The sequence below is a fragment of the Myotis myotis genome, unplaced genomic scaffold (assembly GCF_014108235.1).
Source record: "Myotis myotis isolate mMyoMyo1 unplaced genomic scaffold, mMyoMyo1.p scaffold_m19_p_9, whole genome shotgun sequence".
Classification (NCBI taxonomy): domain Eukaryota; kingdom Metazoa; phylum Chordata; class Mammalia; order Chiroptera; family Vespertilionidae; genus Myotis; species Myotis myotis.
In genome coordinates, this window is record NW_023416401.1 from 26941255 (window position 1) to 26956166 (window position 14912).

At 41.3% G+C, this 14912-nt stretch overlaps 1 protein-coding gene across 7 annotated transcripts in view; it reads left to right on the plus strand.

The window, feature by feature from the left end:
- The window catches only part of NCOA3 (nuclear receptor coactivator 3), a 103723-nt gene that overhangs the window by 71534 nt on the left and 17277 nt on the right, over positions 1 to 14912 (plus strand). For 6 of the 7 annotated variants that reach the window (XR_004969861.1, XM_036321481.1, XM_036321479.1 and 3 more), the window contains 12 exons: positions 1043 to 1147; positions 2061 to 2233; positions 2694 to 2794; positions 5608 to 5782; positions 6590 to 6778; positions 6948 to 7049; positions 9735 to 9875; positions 10145 to 10292; positions 11002 to 11390; positions 11570 to 12438; positions 13500 to 13635; positions 14631 to 14825. Coding sequence is in view for 6 of the 7 variants with exons in the window: in XM_036321481.1 (XP_036177374.1) it covers positions 1062 to 1147; positions 2061 to 2233; positions 2694 to 2794; positions 5608 to 5782; positions 6590 to 6778; positions 6948 to 7049; positions 9735 to 9875; positions 10145 to 10292; positions 11002 to 11390; positions 11570 to 12438; positions 13500 to 13635; positions 14631 to 14825 (2704 nt within the window). In the remaining variant the exon portion in view is untranslated. The remainder of the gene's footprint in view (positions 1 to 1042; positions 1148 to 2060; positions 2234 to 2693; positions 2795 to 5607; positions 5783 to 6589; positions 6779 to 6947; positions 7050 to 9734; positions 9876 to 10144; positions 10293 to 11001; positions 11391 to 11569; positions 12439 to 13499; positions 13636 to 14630; positions 14826 to 14912) is intronic. The other variant, XM_036321484.1, reaches the window with a different exon arrangement.

Consider the following 14912-nt stretch of genomic DNA (forward strand, 5'->3'; position numbering starts at 1 on the left):
ACTTTCCTAAACAAGAGTTTAGGACAAAAAATTCTTAGTAAGTTAAGGTTTAGTAGATGTCTTAAAATTATGTGCTCCCCAGTTAAAATCTGTTTCTTTTTTCCACAAGAAATGCCCTACATTTATTTTCTTTATTAGTGAAACTTTAATCAAAGCATATTATATTTCCATCAGTTAATATAAAAATAATTTTGCTTTGTAGATCTTATAAAAGTCTATCTCCCCTTCTCCCTTGAGTTTAATTATTGTGCATCTAAGCAGAATGAAGTGGAGTTTACATGTTACTAGTATTTATACAATCTAGGTTTATTTTGAAGTAACAGGAGTAAAACACATTGGATGATAAATATTAATGAAATAATCTAAAGAAAAAAATGAAGACAGCTTTATATAATTTAGGCTTTTATCATTGGAACATTTCTTACCAAATGATACGCTCTTATTTGTGCTTACTTGGAAATAAATAAAATTCAGGATTTTATCAATTGAAGAATTGGTGGTCTCTTTGTCTTGTTATTAAGTATGAAGAAGATGCCTAATTCCTTGTGAGGTGTTCAGTGTACTCATTTTTGGTAGCACTGGAGAAGTATTTCTCTCTTGGGGCTGGGCATACTGTGTAATCAGACTGGCATATGAACGCTGAGGTTGTCTTCAGCGTACTCGTTGATATGCTATAAGGAATCTCAAACCCTGGCCCATGTTGCTCAGCTGGTTGGACGTCGTCCCATGCACCTAAAGGTTGTTAGTTTGATTCTTGGTCAGAGCACATACCTGGGTTGTGGGCTCAATCCCCAGTAGGGAGCATGCAGGAGGCAGCTGATTGATGTTGCACTCTCACATCAATGTTTCTTTCTCTCCCTCTCCTTTCCTCTCTCTCTATAAAAATCAATTTTAAAAAATCTTAAAAAAAGAATATTGAGAATTATCTAACTAGTTAGAGAAAATAGTTCTGAATTACATGATGTGCAGTCATTCAGGCATATAATACCTTTATAGAGTCATGGATATTTTATAACGTTTTTATCTTATTATTCTTTCTTAGTTGCTGATGTATATTCACGATGAGTGGATTAGGAGAAAACTCCTTGGATCCACTGGTCCCTGATTCACGAAAGCGCAAATTGCCATGTGATACCCCAGGACAAGGGTAGGCAATTTATTTTCTGTTGCTTCACCAAGGTTTCCTCTCCTACTCTTATTTATTTATTTTTTTTTAGTTTAAAGATAACATTTCAATTTTTTTTAAGAAATTGTTTTATTGCTTAAAGTATTACAAAGAGTATAACATATGTCTCCTTTATTTTCCCGCCAACTTTTTGTTGTTTGCACTCTCTGGTTAGATATTTTTGGTTTTTGTCTTTGCTATAATACTGTTATTTTGCTTTATAGTAAGTGGAGTGGTACAGTGATGAGATGGACATCTTTATGATGTAATAGAGGCTTTATTGCTGATTTAGATAGAAGCGAGAATATTATACTAACAGGGTGATACTGTAAGAAGCATTTCTCAACTGAAGAGGTAGGAGTTAGGAACAGATAACTGAGATTATTATAAATAAGAATTTTAAATATTTTTTAAGAACATGTTATTAGTTGATATTTTGGCATTTCTAAGGCTTCATCATTTGTTTCCTGAATGTAGTTAGAAGTTTAAAAAATAGAAATAAAATGCTGCATTTTATGCAGTGATACTCTGTAGCCTTGTAAGTATTCACCAAGGTCAGCATCATTTGAGTTTTAATATGATAGTTGCAAATAAAAACAATCTACAATTTATGAAACCTCATTATTAATACTTAACCCCAATCTCCAGATTGATGAAACTGAGATTAATTCTGCCCAAGGCTACTGGGATAACAAAAAGGTAGATTTGAATTTAGGTTTACATGAATTTATGCTATATTGTACCACTTCTCAGCACAATGTTTTGATAGTTTTATTGTCTGGATTTAGTTTATTTACATATGAAGGTAATGGTGTTGTGTAGGGACTGATTCTGCTTATAGCTCTTTGGTGATAGGTATATTCATGTGTCCCCCCCCCCCCCCCCCCCTTCTTAGTCTTACCTGCAGTGGTGAAAAGTGGAGACGGGAGCAGGAGAGTAAATACATTGAAGAATTGGCTGAACTGATATCTGCTAATCTTAGTGATATTGACAATTTCAACGTCAAACCAGATAAATGTGCAATTTTGAAGGAAACAGTAAGACAGATACGCCAAATAAAAGAGCAAGGTAATACAAAGTAAGAAAAACACTCAAGTCTTTTAGAAGGAACTTGTTAATTGTTTACATTTGTCTTTTTGTTTCCTTGTTGCTTAGGTGGGGGCTGCTAATAATTGTGGGAATGGATAAATGCGTTGACCAGTTTTACTCTTTAGGACTATTAACAGAGAATTGGAAGAAGGCCAGTGTTGCTCTCTCTGTCAAATGTTAGTTCTTTTTCAGGAAGCCATGGGATAGTAGTACATTTAGTAATGAAAGAAAATTTAGGGTATCTTTATCTTCTACCCTCCTAGGTAATTCTGAAGTTTAATTTTAACATGTAAAAATTATAGTGTCATTTTCATATCAGGAAATATTGTGTATGTGCATATGCACGTGTGTCTCTCTTTGTTCTGGGGACTATTTGAAGGTGGATTTAATCTATCACTAGTATATGTGCTTTTTGTAGTAATGTTTTCTGTCTTTTTAGGAAAAGCTATTTCTAATGATGATGATGTTCAGAAAGCTGATGTATCTTCTACAGGACAGGGGGTTATTGATAAAGACTCCTTAGGACCACTTTTACTTCAGGCAAGTATATGGCTTTAGCTATCCAGTAAGCTGTTTTTATTTTTAAAAAACTGTTGAAATTTTGGTTAGGGAATGAGAACAGAAAGACGTTTCTTTTTATGAGACAGAACTTAGTATTTTGAATATGATGGAAAAATGCTCTTATATTTACAATATATAACTCAGAAGGCCTGCAGGGGAAGAGGAGCATCTCCTTATAAAAATGTAGTTGCAAACTGAGAAAGTAAACAAAAATATAAAAAAGCAAGAGAGGAAAGGTAATGCATAATTTCAAAGTTAATATTAGGGCATATTTTACCTCAGACTTTTTTGTGCATTTTTGCATGATTGATCATATGCCTCTAGTATGCATATAAGATCTTTGGTTAATCTCTTCCTGCCCTCCCCTCTCCCCCCTTCCCTCTGAGATTCATCAGTCTGTTCCATATTTCTATGCCTGTGAATTGAGCATCTGCCTCCTGGTGGTCAGTGAGCGTCATAGCTACCGGTTGAATGGTCGAACGGTTGCTTAGGCTTTTATATATATATACTAGAGGCCCAGTGCACAAAATTTGTGCACTCGGGGGGGGGGGGAGGTCCCTCAGCCCGGCCTGTGCCCTCTCGCAGTCTGGGACCCCTCGGGAGATAACGACCTGCTGGCTTAGGCCTGCTCCCGGGTGGCAGAGGGCAGGCCGATTCCCTAGGTGCAGCCCCTGGTCGGGCTCAGAGCAGGGCTGATTGGGGAGTTGGGGCACCGCCCCCTGTCATGCACAGAGCAGGGCGGATTGGGAGGTTGCGATGCCACCCTCAGTCACACTCAGGGTAGGGCCGATTGGGGGGTTGGGGCACCGCCCCCTGTCACACTCAAGGCAGGGTCGAAGGGGAGGTTGTGGCGCCACCCCCTGTCACACACAGAGCAGGGCCAATCGGGGTTGGGGCGCTGCCCCCTGTCACGCACAGAACAGGGCCCATCAGGGGAGTTGGGGCTCCGTACCCTGTCACGCACAGAGCAGGGCCCATCAGGGGGTTGGGGAGCTCCCTCCTGTCACGCACAGAGCAGGGCCGATCAGGGGGTTGAGGAGCTCCCCCCGTCACTCACAGAGTAGGGCCGATCAGGGGGTTGAGGAGCTCCCCCCTGTCACTCACAGAGTAGGGCCGATAGGGGAGTTGGGGCACCGCCCCCTGTCACACACAGAGCAGGGCGGATCAGGGGATTGGGGCACTGCCACTGTCACACTCAGGGCAGGGCCAATGGGGAGGGTATGGCTCTCCCCCATCACACACAGAGCAGGGCCCATGGGGTGGGGGCTGGGGCACCGCCCTCTATCACCCACAGAGCAGGGACGATCAGGGGGTTGGGGCGCTGCCACTCTCACACTCAGGGCAGGGCCGATGGGGAGGTTATGGCTCAACCCTGTCACACACACAGCAGGGCCGATCAGGGGGTTGGGGCGCTGCCCCCTGTCACACACAGAGCAGGGCCGATCAGGGGGTTGGGGCGCTGCACCCTGTCACACACAGAGCCGCAGGGTGATCAGGGGGTTGGGGAGCTCCCCCTATCAGGCACAGAGCAGGGCTGATCAGGGCGTTGGGGCGCCTTCCCCTGTCATGAACAGAGCAGGGCGGATAGGGAGGTTGTGGCCCCATCCCCTGTCACACACAGAGCCGCAGGGCGATCAGGGGGTTTGGGCACTGCCCCCTGTCACGCTGATCCCGGTGTTGGGAGGCATATTACCCTTTTACTATATAGGATAGAGGCCTGGTGCACGGGTGAGGCCTTTTGGTTTGCCCTGAAGGGTGTCCTGGATCAGGGTGGAGGTCCCCACTGGGGTGCCTGGCCAGTCTGGGTGAGGGGTGAGGGCTGTTATCAGGCTGACGGGTGACTGAAGCTCCCAACCGCTCCTTTTTTTTTTTTTTAATTTTTTATTCTGGGCCAGCTTTAGCTTTGAGGCTTGGCTCCAGCTCTTAGGCCTCCGCTGCTGAAAGCAGGTTTCTGGCCTTTGTTTACCTTCTGTATTTGAAACAATGTTGCGATCCTGCTGGCTGAAGCCTGGCGGACTATAGCAGGTTTTTGAGGTTTTGTTTAGCTTCTATATTTGTAACATAGTTGCTTAGAGTTGCAGCTCAGAGGCCGGCAACTCAGGCGGGGAACATTGGAGTCCTCCGTCACTGAAGCAAGCAAGCCTCATGTTCGCTTTAAGCTGCCTGGCTGCCGGCCGCCATCTTGGCCGGCAGTTAATTTGCATATCACCCTGATTAGCCAATGGGAAGGGTAGCGGTCGTACACTAATTACCATGTTTTTCTTTTATTAGATAGGAGATGGAGATTATATATATATATATGTATATATATATATATATATATATATGGCCCTGAACCTAATGTTAGTAGAAATGGTGGCTGATAGTAGTTTTTTGTTTTTTTTTCCCAAATTCTACTCAGTGTCTTAATCTGCTAGGCTGCCATAATAAAATACTACAGATTGGGGGGATTAAATAGTAGAAATTTATTTCTTACAATTTTGGAGGCTGAAAATTCAAGATCAGGGTCAGTAGGCTTGGTTTCTTCTGAGACCTCTCTCCTTGGTTTGTGTAGATGGCTGCCTTCTAACTGTGCCCTCACATGGCCTTCTCTCTCTGTGTGTGCATCACTGGTTTCTCTCTCTTTGTAAGGACACCAGTCATATTTGATTAGAACCCTACCTTATAACTTTAGTTAACCTTATTACCTCCCAAAAGCCCTGTCTTCATTGAGGGTTAGGGGTTCAACATATGAACTTTAGTAGGGATATGGTACATTCCATAATATCCAATATTAACATATCCCACTTTAGGCATTGGATGGTTTCCTGTTTGTGGTGAATCGTGATGGAAACATTGTATTTGTGTCAGAAAATGTCACACAATATCTGCAATATAAGCAAGAGGACCTGGTTAACACAAGTGTCTATAATATCTTGCATGAAGAAGATAGAAAGGATTTCCTTAAAAACTTACCAAAATCTACAGGTAGGCCTTTAATATGTATTTTCTAAATAAGCTGAAAAATTTTTTTTCTTGACCATTCTTAGAAAATTAAATGTACCTTTTGTGTAGAAAGGCAAGTGGTTAATAGTAAAATTTTCAAATATGATCTTGGTGAATTTAGAATATGGTATACATTTCATATGACCAAAATATACAGTGAAGTTTCTGTTTTAGTTAAAATTATTTTAGTGTTTTATGTACAATAGCTCCCCTTTATCCTCAGGGGATGTGATCCAAGACCCCCAGTGGATATCAAGCTGTGGATAGTGCCAATCATTATATATACTATGTTATTTTTTTCTATACATACACAATAAATTTTTCACTTAAAGGAAGCATTTTATATCTTCTCTTTGGCATATCCAAATTACCAGTATCACTACTCTTGCACTTTGGGGCCATTACTAAGTAAAGTAAGGGTTACTTGAACACAAGTACTGCTGCTGAGACACTAGATCTGATAACGGAGATAGCTGTGAAGTGACTAACAGGTGGGTAGACTATACAGTGTGAATATGCAGGACAGAGGATGATTCGTGTCCCAGCAGGGTAGGGCGGGATGGAATGCAATTTAAAACTTACGAATTATTGATTTCTGGAATTTTTCACTTAAGAGTTTTGGACCATGGGTAACTGAAACTGGGTAAGGGGAAATTCTACTGTATTGCCACCTTGAAATATTAGTTGTAGCCCTTACTGAGGAAAATGTGTGTAATGAGAAAATATAGCTTGAGTTCTTGATGATGGTCATAGACTGAGTTGCCAACTTTTAAAATTTATTTTCCAAAGTTAATGGAGTTACCTGGACAAATGAGACCCAGAGACAAAAAAGCCATACATTTAATTGCCGTATGTTGATGAAAACACCACATGATACTGTGGAAGACATGAACACTAGTCCTGAAATGCGCCAGAGATATGAAACCATGCAGTGCTTTGCCCTGTCTCAGCCACGAGCTATGATGGAGGAAGGGGAAGGTAAGAGTGATTACATATTTGTGATGTTTATGAAACACATAACAGCCAAACTTGTAGTTTTATAATTTCCATTGTTACGATTCTTCCTACTGAATTTCATGTTCTTACCTATTGAACAGCTATATTTAATGGTTATATAGATTTCTTACCTGGTTAAATTTTATTGTAGATTTGCAATCCTGTATGATCTGTGTGGCACGCCGCATTACTACAGGAGAAAGAGCATTTCCATCAAACCCTGAGAGCTTTATTACTAGACATGATCTTTCAGGTAAAAACTTGGTGTATTGCATATATACATTTTGTTCATTTAGGAAATGTTTAGAAAAGTTAACTGTTTCTACTGCCTGTACTGTCAGGCTGTACCCAGTGTAATGAATGCTTTGCATGGATTATTTCCTGTATTTCTTATACAGCCCTGAGAGAAATTCACTACAAATTTTGAAAAGGCGTAGCTAGTTTTTAAGGACTATCATGAAACCTACTTTAATTTTTTAACATATTTGAGTTGTATAATGAAACCTACTTTAATTTTTTAACATATTTGAGTTGTATATATTTTATCTCTAGTGTATTTGATATTAGGCAAAAGTTGTCAAACTTTCAGATTTGAGTACTTGGTTAACCTTGTTTAGATTTTAAGTGTTCAAAAATGCAGTCACCTCTCAGATAGAAAGAATTGTCCCTACTAACTGTTTAGGCAGGTATTTTCTCTTGGATCATAGTTGCAGGGATAGTATCTTCAGATGTGAACAATTTTATTGGTAGGTGTTATTTTTTTTCCTTTAAATGAAAATGAACCTGAGGTGACGTGTAACTTTCTGTACATTCAGAAAGTAGAAAGAGATATGTGATACACTCTTATAGTCTACTAGTGGCCCAGTACACAAATTCCTGCACCCGCTCCAATCTGGGACCCCTCTGGGGATGTCCACCTGCCGGCAGTTGGACATCGCTCTTGCAATCTGGGACTGCTGGCTCCAAACCGCTCACCTGCCTGCCTGCCTGATTGCCTCTAACCATTCTATCAGCCAGCCTGCTCGCCCCCAATTGTCCCCCCCCTTGCCGGCCTGCTCACCCTTAACCGCCTCTGCCCCGCCACCATGGCTTTGTCCGGAAGGATGTCTGGAAGGTCTCCTGGTCTAATTAGCATATTACCCTTTTATTAGTATAGACTAGAGGCCCGGTGTGCACTCGGAGGGGCGGGGGTACCTCAGCCCGGCCTGTGCCTTCTCGCAGTCTGGGACCCCTCGGGAGATAACGACCTGCTGGCTTAGGCCTGCTCCCGGGTGGCAGAGGGCAGACCCAATCCCTAGGTGCAGCCCCTGGTCAGGCTCAGAGCAGGGCTGATTGGGGAGTTGGGGCGCCGCCCCCTGTCATGCACAGAGCAGGGCGGATCCGGAGGTTGCGATGCCACCCTCAGTCACGCTCAGGGTAGGGCCGATTGGGGGGTTGGGGCACTGCCCCTGTCACACTCAAGGCAGGGTTAATGGGGAGGTTGCGGCGCCACCCCCTGTCACGCACAGAGCAGGGCCGATCAGGGGGTTGAGGAGCTCCCACCTGTCACGCACAGAGCAGGGCCGATCAGGGGGTTGGGGCGCTGCCACTCTCACACTCAGGGCAGGGCCGATGGGGAGGTTATGGCTCTACCCTGTCACACACACAGCAGGGCCCGTGGGGTGGGGGGGTTGGGGCGCCGCACCCTGTCACACACAGAGCCGCAGGGTGATCAGGGGGTTTGGGTGCTGCCCCCCTGTCACGCTGATCCCGGTGCCGGGAAGCCTCTCAGCTCCGCTGATCCCGGTGCTGGGAGGCATAGTACCCTTTTACTGTATAGAATAGAGGCCTGGTGCATGGGTGGGGGCCAGCTGGTTTGCCCTGAAGGGTGTCCTGGATCAGGGTGGGGGTCCCCACTGGGGTGCCTGGCCATCCTGGATGAGGGGATGATGGCTGTTTGCAGCGGGTCACACACCCTTCAGGTTGGGGGTCCCCACTGGGGTGCCTGGCCAGTCTGGGTGAGGGGCTGAGGGCTGTTTTCAGGCTGGGACTGAAGCTCCCAACTGCTCCTTTTTTTCTTTTTTTTTTTTATTCTGGGCCAGCTTTAGCTCTGAGGCTTGGCTCCATATGTGAGGTCTCAGCTGCTGAAAACAGGTATCTGGTTTGTTTCGGTTCTATAATCGAAATATCAACTCCAGCTCTGAGATCCCAGCTCTCTGAAAGCTGGTTTCTGGGTTTTGTTTAGCTTCTATATTTGTTACAGTGTTTTTTAAACTGCAAGCTCAGAGGCTGGCAAGGCAGGTGGGGAATGTTGCAGTCCTCCGTCACTGAAGCAAGCAAGCCTTGTGTTAGTTTCAAGCTGCCTGGCTGCCGGCCGCCATCTAGGCTGGCAGTTAATTTGCATATTGCCCTGATTAGCCAATGGGAAGGGTAGCGGTCGTATGCCAATTACCATGTTTCTCTTTTATTAGCTAGGGTATAGCAAAACATTTAATGTAAGAGTTTCCTGAAGGACTGTGTCTTTAACCCATTGTATGCCATAAGCATCTGTAGTCGCAAGTGGTGGACCTTCCTCACATGCCACGCACATCTATAAAAAAAATGTTTTCCCTAAGTGGCAGCCTTGACCAACTTTAAACTCATTTTTTTGTGTGAGAATTTTCAGCTGAAAATATTCGAGAACACCCGAATTGTGAGTAATATATTTATTTTGTAATATTCATTGCAAATTGATTTTTTAAAATTAAATTCAAAATATCATGGCATGTGGGGATGGTTTCTATTTTGGACACGTGGCAGTTAACTGGTTAAAGAGAAAAGGTTTGGATACAGCGGAAATTTGAATCAAAGATGGTGGATCAAAGATTTAGTGTCTTTATTTTTTTAGTGGGAAGCCATGTAATATGCAACCAGTAAATACTTGCTGGTTGGATTTCAATTCTTATTTTCTGTTTAATAGGAAAACTTGTCAATATAGATACAAATTCACTGAGATCCTCTATGAGACCTGGCTTTGAAGATATAATTCGAAGGTGTATCCAGAGATTTTTTAGTCTTAATGATGGGCAGTCATGGTCTCAGAAACGTCACTATCAAGAAGGTAAAGAATTTTAAGGAAGCTTCTTAATATTGTTGTCATTCTGTTTGGCATGCTATAAAGTAGAAGTACAAACATGACCGTAGTTGTTGTTTTGTGCCTGTGGGATAGGAAAATTATTCTTGAGCATTCTTAGTTTAGCCTGCTCATAATATTGGTGCAGATCCAGTCTTTGACTGGATTTTGAAAATGTTGCATTTGAAGTATATTTCTTTTCTATATGTATCTGTTTGTAATTGTAGTTATTAGTAACAGGGTATTTTCCCCAACAGCTTATATTCATGGCCATGCAGAAACTCCAGTGTATCGATTCTCTTTGGCCGATGGAACTATAGTGACTGCGCAAACAAAAAGCAAACTCTTCCGAAATCCTGTAACAAATGATCGTCATGGTTTTGTCTCAACCCACTTTCTTCAGAGGTAATGATAGATAACTGTATATATTCTCATATTAAATGCATCAGTGTTCTCAAGATGTTTTATTAATGTAAGGAGAGAAAATTTAACAAGAGTAAAAGCAAGAAGGATGTTGGATTTACCAGTAAGTTTAGATTCCTAGATTATATGTTTTCTTTAAGGTTGTATTTTAATGTGAAAATGGTATTTATTCATTAATAATTATTTCCTGGGAAATCTCGGAACTGGGAAGGCTAGTGGATAAAAGAGCAAATAAAATCTGACTACCTCTGTTACCTTTCATTTTCAATGACATATTAAATTGCTCTAAGGTCGAATTTAAAATTTGAAGGTAGACTTTAAGAATAGTTACTATTGCTGTTGCTAATGGTAAATGAACAACACTTGGAGGAGTATCACTAATTATCGAGCAGTTTGCTGGCATCTCCAGGTTAACACCGAGGTGGACAGCAACTCAAGCAGAGCCTTGCTGAGGTTCCAGTTAACATAGCTATTGGCCCTTTGCTGTGCTGTGGTGGTGTCACTCATTTAGATTTTGTGGCTTATTAAAAAGTATATCATTAGGTTAATAAATGATCAGTATCTAGATTGGAATTGTCCCTAGGTATCAGAATGATGCCTAAGAAGTTAAATTCCTGGACACTTCATCCTTTTTAGAAAATCTGATTCAGGGCTTTAATGCATGCCTGTCAGTTTTTTCTTTTTTTTGCAGGGAACAGAATGGGTATAGACAGAACCCAAATCCTGTTGGACAAGGCATTAGACCTCCAGCGGCTGGATGTAATTCGGTAGGTGGCATGAGCATGTCACCAAACCAAGGCTTACAGATGCTGAACAGCAGGGCCTATGGCTTGGCTGACCCTGGCACCACAGGGCAAATGAGTGGAGCTAGGTATGGGGCTTCCAGTAACATAGCCACAATGAACCCTGGGCCAGCCATGCAGTCACCATCTTCCTACCAGAACAACAACTATGGTCTCAACATGAGTAGCCCCCCACATGGGAGTCCTGGTCTTGGCTCCAACCAGCAGAATATCATGATTTCTCCTCGTAACCGCGGGAGTCCGAAGATGGCCTCACATCAGTTTTCTCCTGTTGCAGGTATTCCTGTTGGCATTTCCTTTTCTTTTTTTCTTTTTCAGAAATCCCTTTCTTTCCAGACCACTGTAATTCTTATGAAGTTAATTTATTTTATAATAGAAACTCTGAAGAGTTAAGTGGTATTTTGTTTTATGGCATTTGATAGTCTATTTCTTTTCCTCATTTTCCTCCAAATCCAGGTGTGCACTCTCCTATTGGATCTTCGGGCAATACTGGGAGCCACAGCTTTTCCAGCAGCTCGCTCAGTGCCCTTCAAGCTATCAGTGAGGGTGTGGGGACGTCTCTTTTATCTACTTTGTCTTCACCAGGCCCTAAATTGGACAACTCTCCCAATATGAATATAACTCAACCAAGTAAAGTGAACAGTCAGGATTCAAAAAGTCCCTTAAGCTTGTATTGTGACCAGAATCCAGTGGAGAGTTCAATGTGTCAGTCAAATAGCAGGGATCACCTCAATGACAAAGACAGTAAGGAGAGCAGTGTTGAAGGATCAGAGAATCAGCGGGGTCCTCTGGAAAGCAAAGGTCATAAAAAATTACTGCAGTTACTTACCTGTTCTTCTGATGACCGGGGTCATTCCTCTTTGACCAACTCCCCCCTGGATTCAAGTTGTAAAGACTCTTCCATTAGTGTCACCAGCCCCTCTGGGGTCTCCTCTTCAACTTCTGGAGGAGTGTCCTCCACATCCAATATGCATGGGTCACTGCTGCAAGAGAAGCACCGGATTTTGCACAAGTTGCTGCAGAATGGCAATTCACCAGCTGAAGTGGCCAAGATTACCGCAGAAGCCACTGGAAAAGACACTAGCAGTGCAACATTCTGTGTGGAAGGAAACGTCAAGCAGGAGCAACTAAGTCCTAAGAAGAAGGAAAATAATGCCCTGCTCAGATACCTGCTAGACAGGGACGATCCTAGTGACACACTCTCTAAAGAAGTACAGCCCAAAGTGGAGGGAGTAGACAACAAAATGAGTCAGTGCAGCAGCTCCACCGTGCCTAGCTCGAGCCAAGAGAAAGACGCTAAAATTAAAACAGAAGCAAATGAAGAGGTAATTCGTTTTCTATATATTCCAGCTTAGTCATTGTGTTTCAGCCTTGCATTTCTGTGTTAGAAAGACAACGTTTTATACACAAATTCTTATCTTGTATTTTATGTTTATTTAATGGAAGTTTATCTTGAGCTATCATTTCTTTGTAATTCTTTTAGGCATCAGTAAAGTGTATTATGATGCAATTTAGAAATATCAGATTATATATTTTAAAATGTGACTATAACTTGTTACCAGCCAATTTGAAATTTTTCATGGAGGTGTTTATTGTTAGAATGAGCAGATTGGGTCATTAGGGCATAGTAGAAAGAAACCAGGGGAGTGGGGGTGTGGATTTATATTAAGCAACAGCATTTTGATTTTTACCTAAAATCACATTTTATGTACACGATCACATTCTATATAAGCACCTCCTAAACTTTACTTGAGGAACACTATTCTGGGAGACGTTAATATGTGCCTGAGAAAATTAAAGTCTTGGAAAAGTCCTACTGTTATTTAACTTTATTTAACCTAGTATTCTCCAAATTTATTGACCAAAAGCTCCTTTTGCTCTGTCCTTTGCGGTATTTTTCAATTGTTGTGGGAGGCGGCAATTTCTCGGTGTTTACCTATGCCGCCATCTTAGTTTCTCCCAAAAGCTCCTTTTAAAGCATGCCTATGAATACTGTGTTGAATATCAGCTTGTTGCTTTTATTAATCATACTTGTTTTCAGAAGGTATGTGTAGATGCAGACCTCTGTGTCTGCTACTGATCCTGACTAAAGTTAGCTGGGAAGCGTTCTACAGTTTGAGAATTAATTATCTACTGCAAATTAAGGAAATGCCCCTTTGAAAGCAGCTCCAAAACCAGGGATTTGTCTTAGTAGTTTATATTGTTCTTTCATGGAAGAAGACTAGGGGAGGTCATAAGTAGCCAGCCTTTAAGTGGAGAGTTACCGTTTCAGGTAACCATTGTATTTTACTTGTTCACCCATTTTATTTATTTTCTTCCAGTGACTATGGTTATACCTATATATCTAGTAATGTACATAGGTTAATCTTTAAAATTTTATTTTCAGGGATCTGGAGATTTGGATAATCTAGATGCTATTCTTGGGGATCTGACTAGTTCTGACTTTTACAATAATTCCGTATCCACAAATGGTAGTAATCTGGGAACCAAGCAACAAATGTTTCAAGGAACTAATTCTCTGGGTAAGAAAGAATTTTATTCTTGTTGCCTTTTAAACTTTTTTGCATATTGCATGTACTCTTACATTAAGACTAGCGTCCAGCTGGCATATGTAACTTCAAAATGCCTCTCAGTTTCTCATACTAATTTGTAATTACATGTTTTTAGAAACTTTTGGGACATTTTCCTATTTTAAAAAAATTTCCAATTTTTAAACTAATATGATGCCAGTAATTGTGGCACTTTCAGGAAAATGTTCATCTTTGATTGGTCCAGATGAATAGTAGTTGCTAGGGCATGTATTTTTCTAGGCACAGAGAATCAGATTAAAAAGCAACCAAAATTATAGCTCAAAACCTGTCCTTCGATACTTATGGAATCTTGTCATTGATTATAAGACTTTTCTTATTTGGTGTTTGCTGGTCCCAGCTTCACTTCTATAGCCTTATTCATCAATTTAATACAGATATATTGTATGTATCAATTGAAAAAGAATAATTCACAGTTATCTGAATGGTGGTTATTCATTTTCACTAGCACTATTTCCTAAACTGAAATGGATAATCAGATTAATGAAATAGACTGGGGAAAAAAGAAAAAGGTTAGGAAATTTTATGTTTCATTCCTTGTTTGATTAGAAGGCAACTTACCTGGTTATACCTACTTGTAAAATTTTAAACAGAGAAGCCATTTAATATATAGACATAAGGGAAGAACCTTTAAACATTGGTAACATTTTCAGTATTAAGTGAAGTGAAATAGGAATGACCATATCAGACTATAGATCATTGCCCACTACTTCAGCCAACATGGAGACTCCTGTTTCTACTTTGCTTGGAATACAAGTTTTTTAAATTTTTTAAATTTAGTGTTTATATTGTAAAGGAGGACAGTGTTTGTTTTAGTAAGAAAGACATTCTTGGGTGGGTGGTATTGTATTTATGTCTTATTCTTGATTATTCATGTATTGAATCATCAGAGGATATTTATATGTATTGTGCTTCTGTGTTTACAACAGGTTTGAGGAGTCCACAGTCTGTTCAGTCCATTCGTCCTCCATACAACCGAGCAGTGTCTCTAGATAGCCCTGTTTCTGTTGGCTCAAGTCCTCCAGTAAAGAATATCACTGCTTTCCCCATGTTACCAAAGCAACCCGTGTTGGGTGGGAATCCAAGAATGATGGATAGTCAGGAAAATTATGGTTCAAATATGGGTATGTTATTTCTAATTAGTATTTGTGATTAAAATTTTCTTTTGGGAAAAGCAAATTTAACACTTAAAACCAGTTAAGTAACTGAGA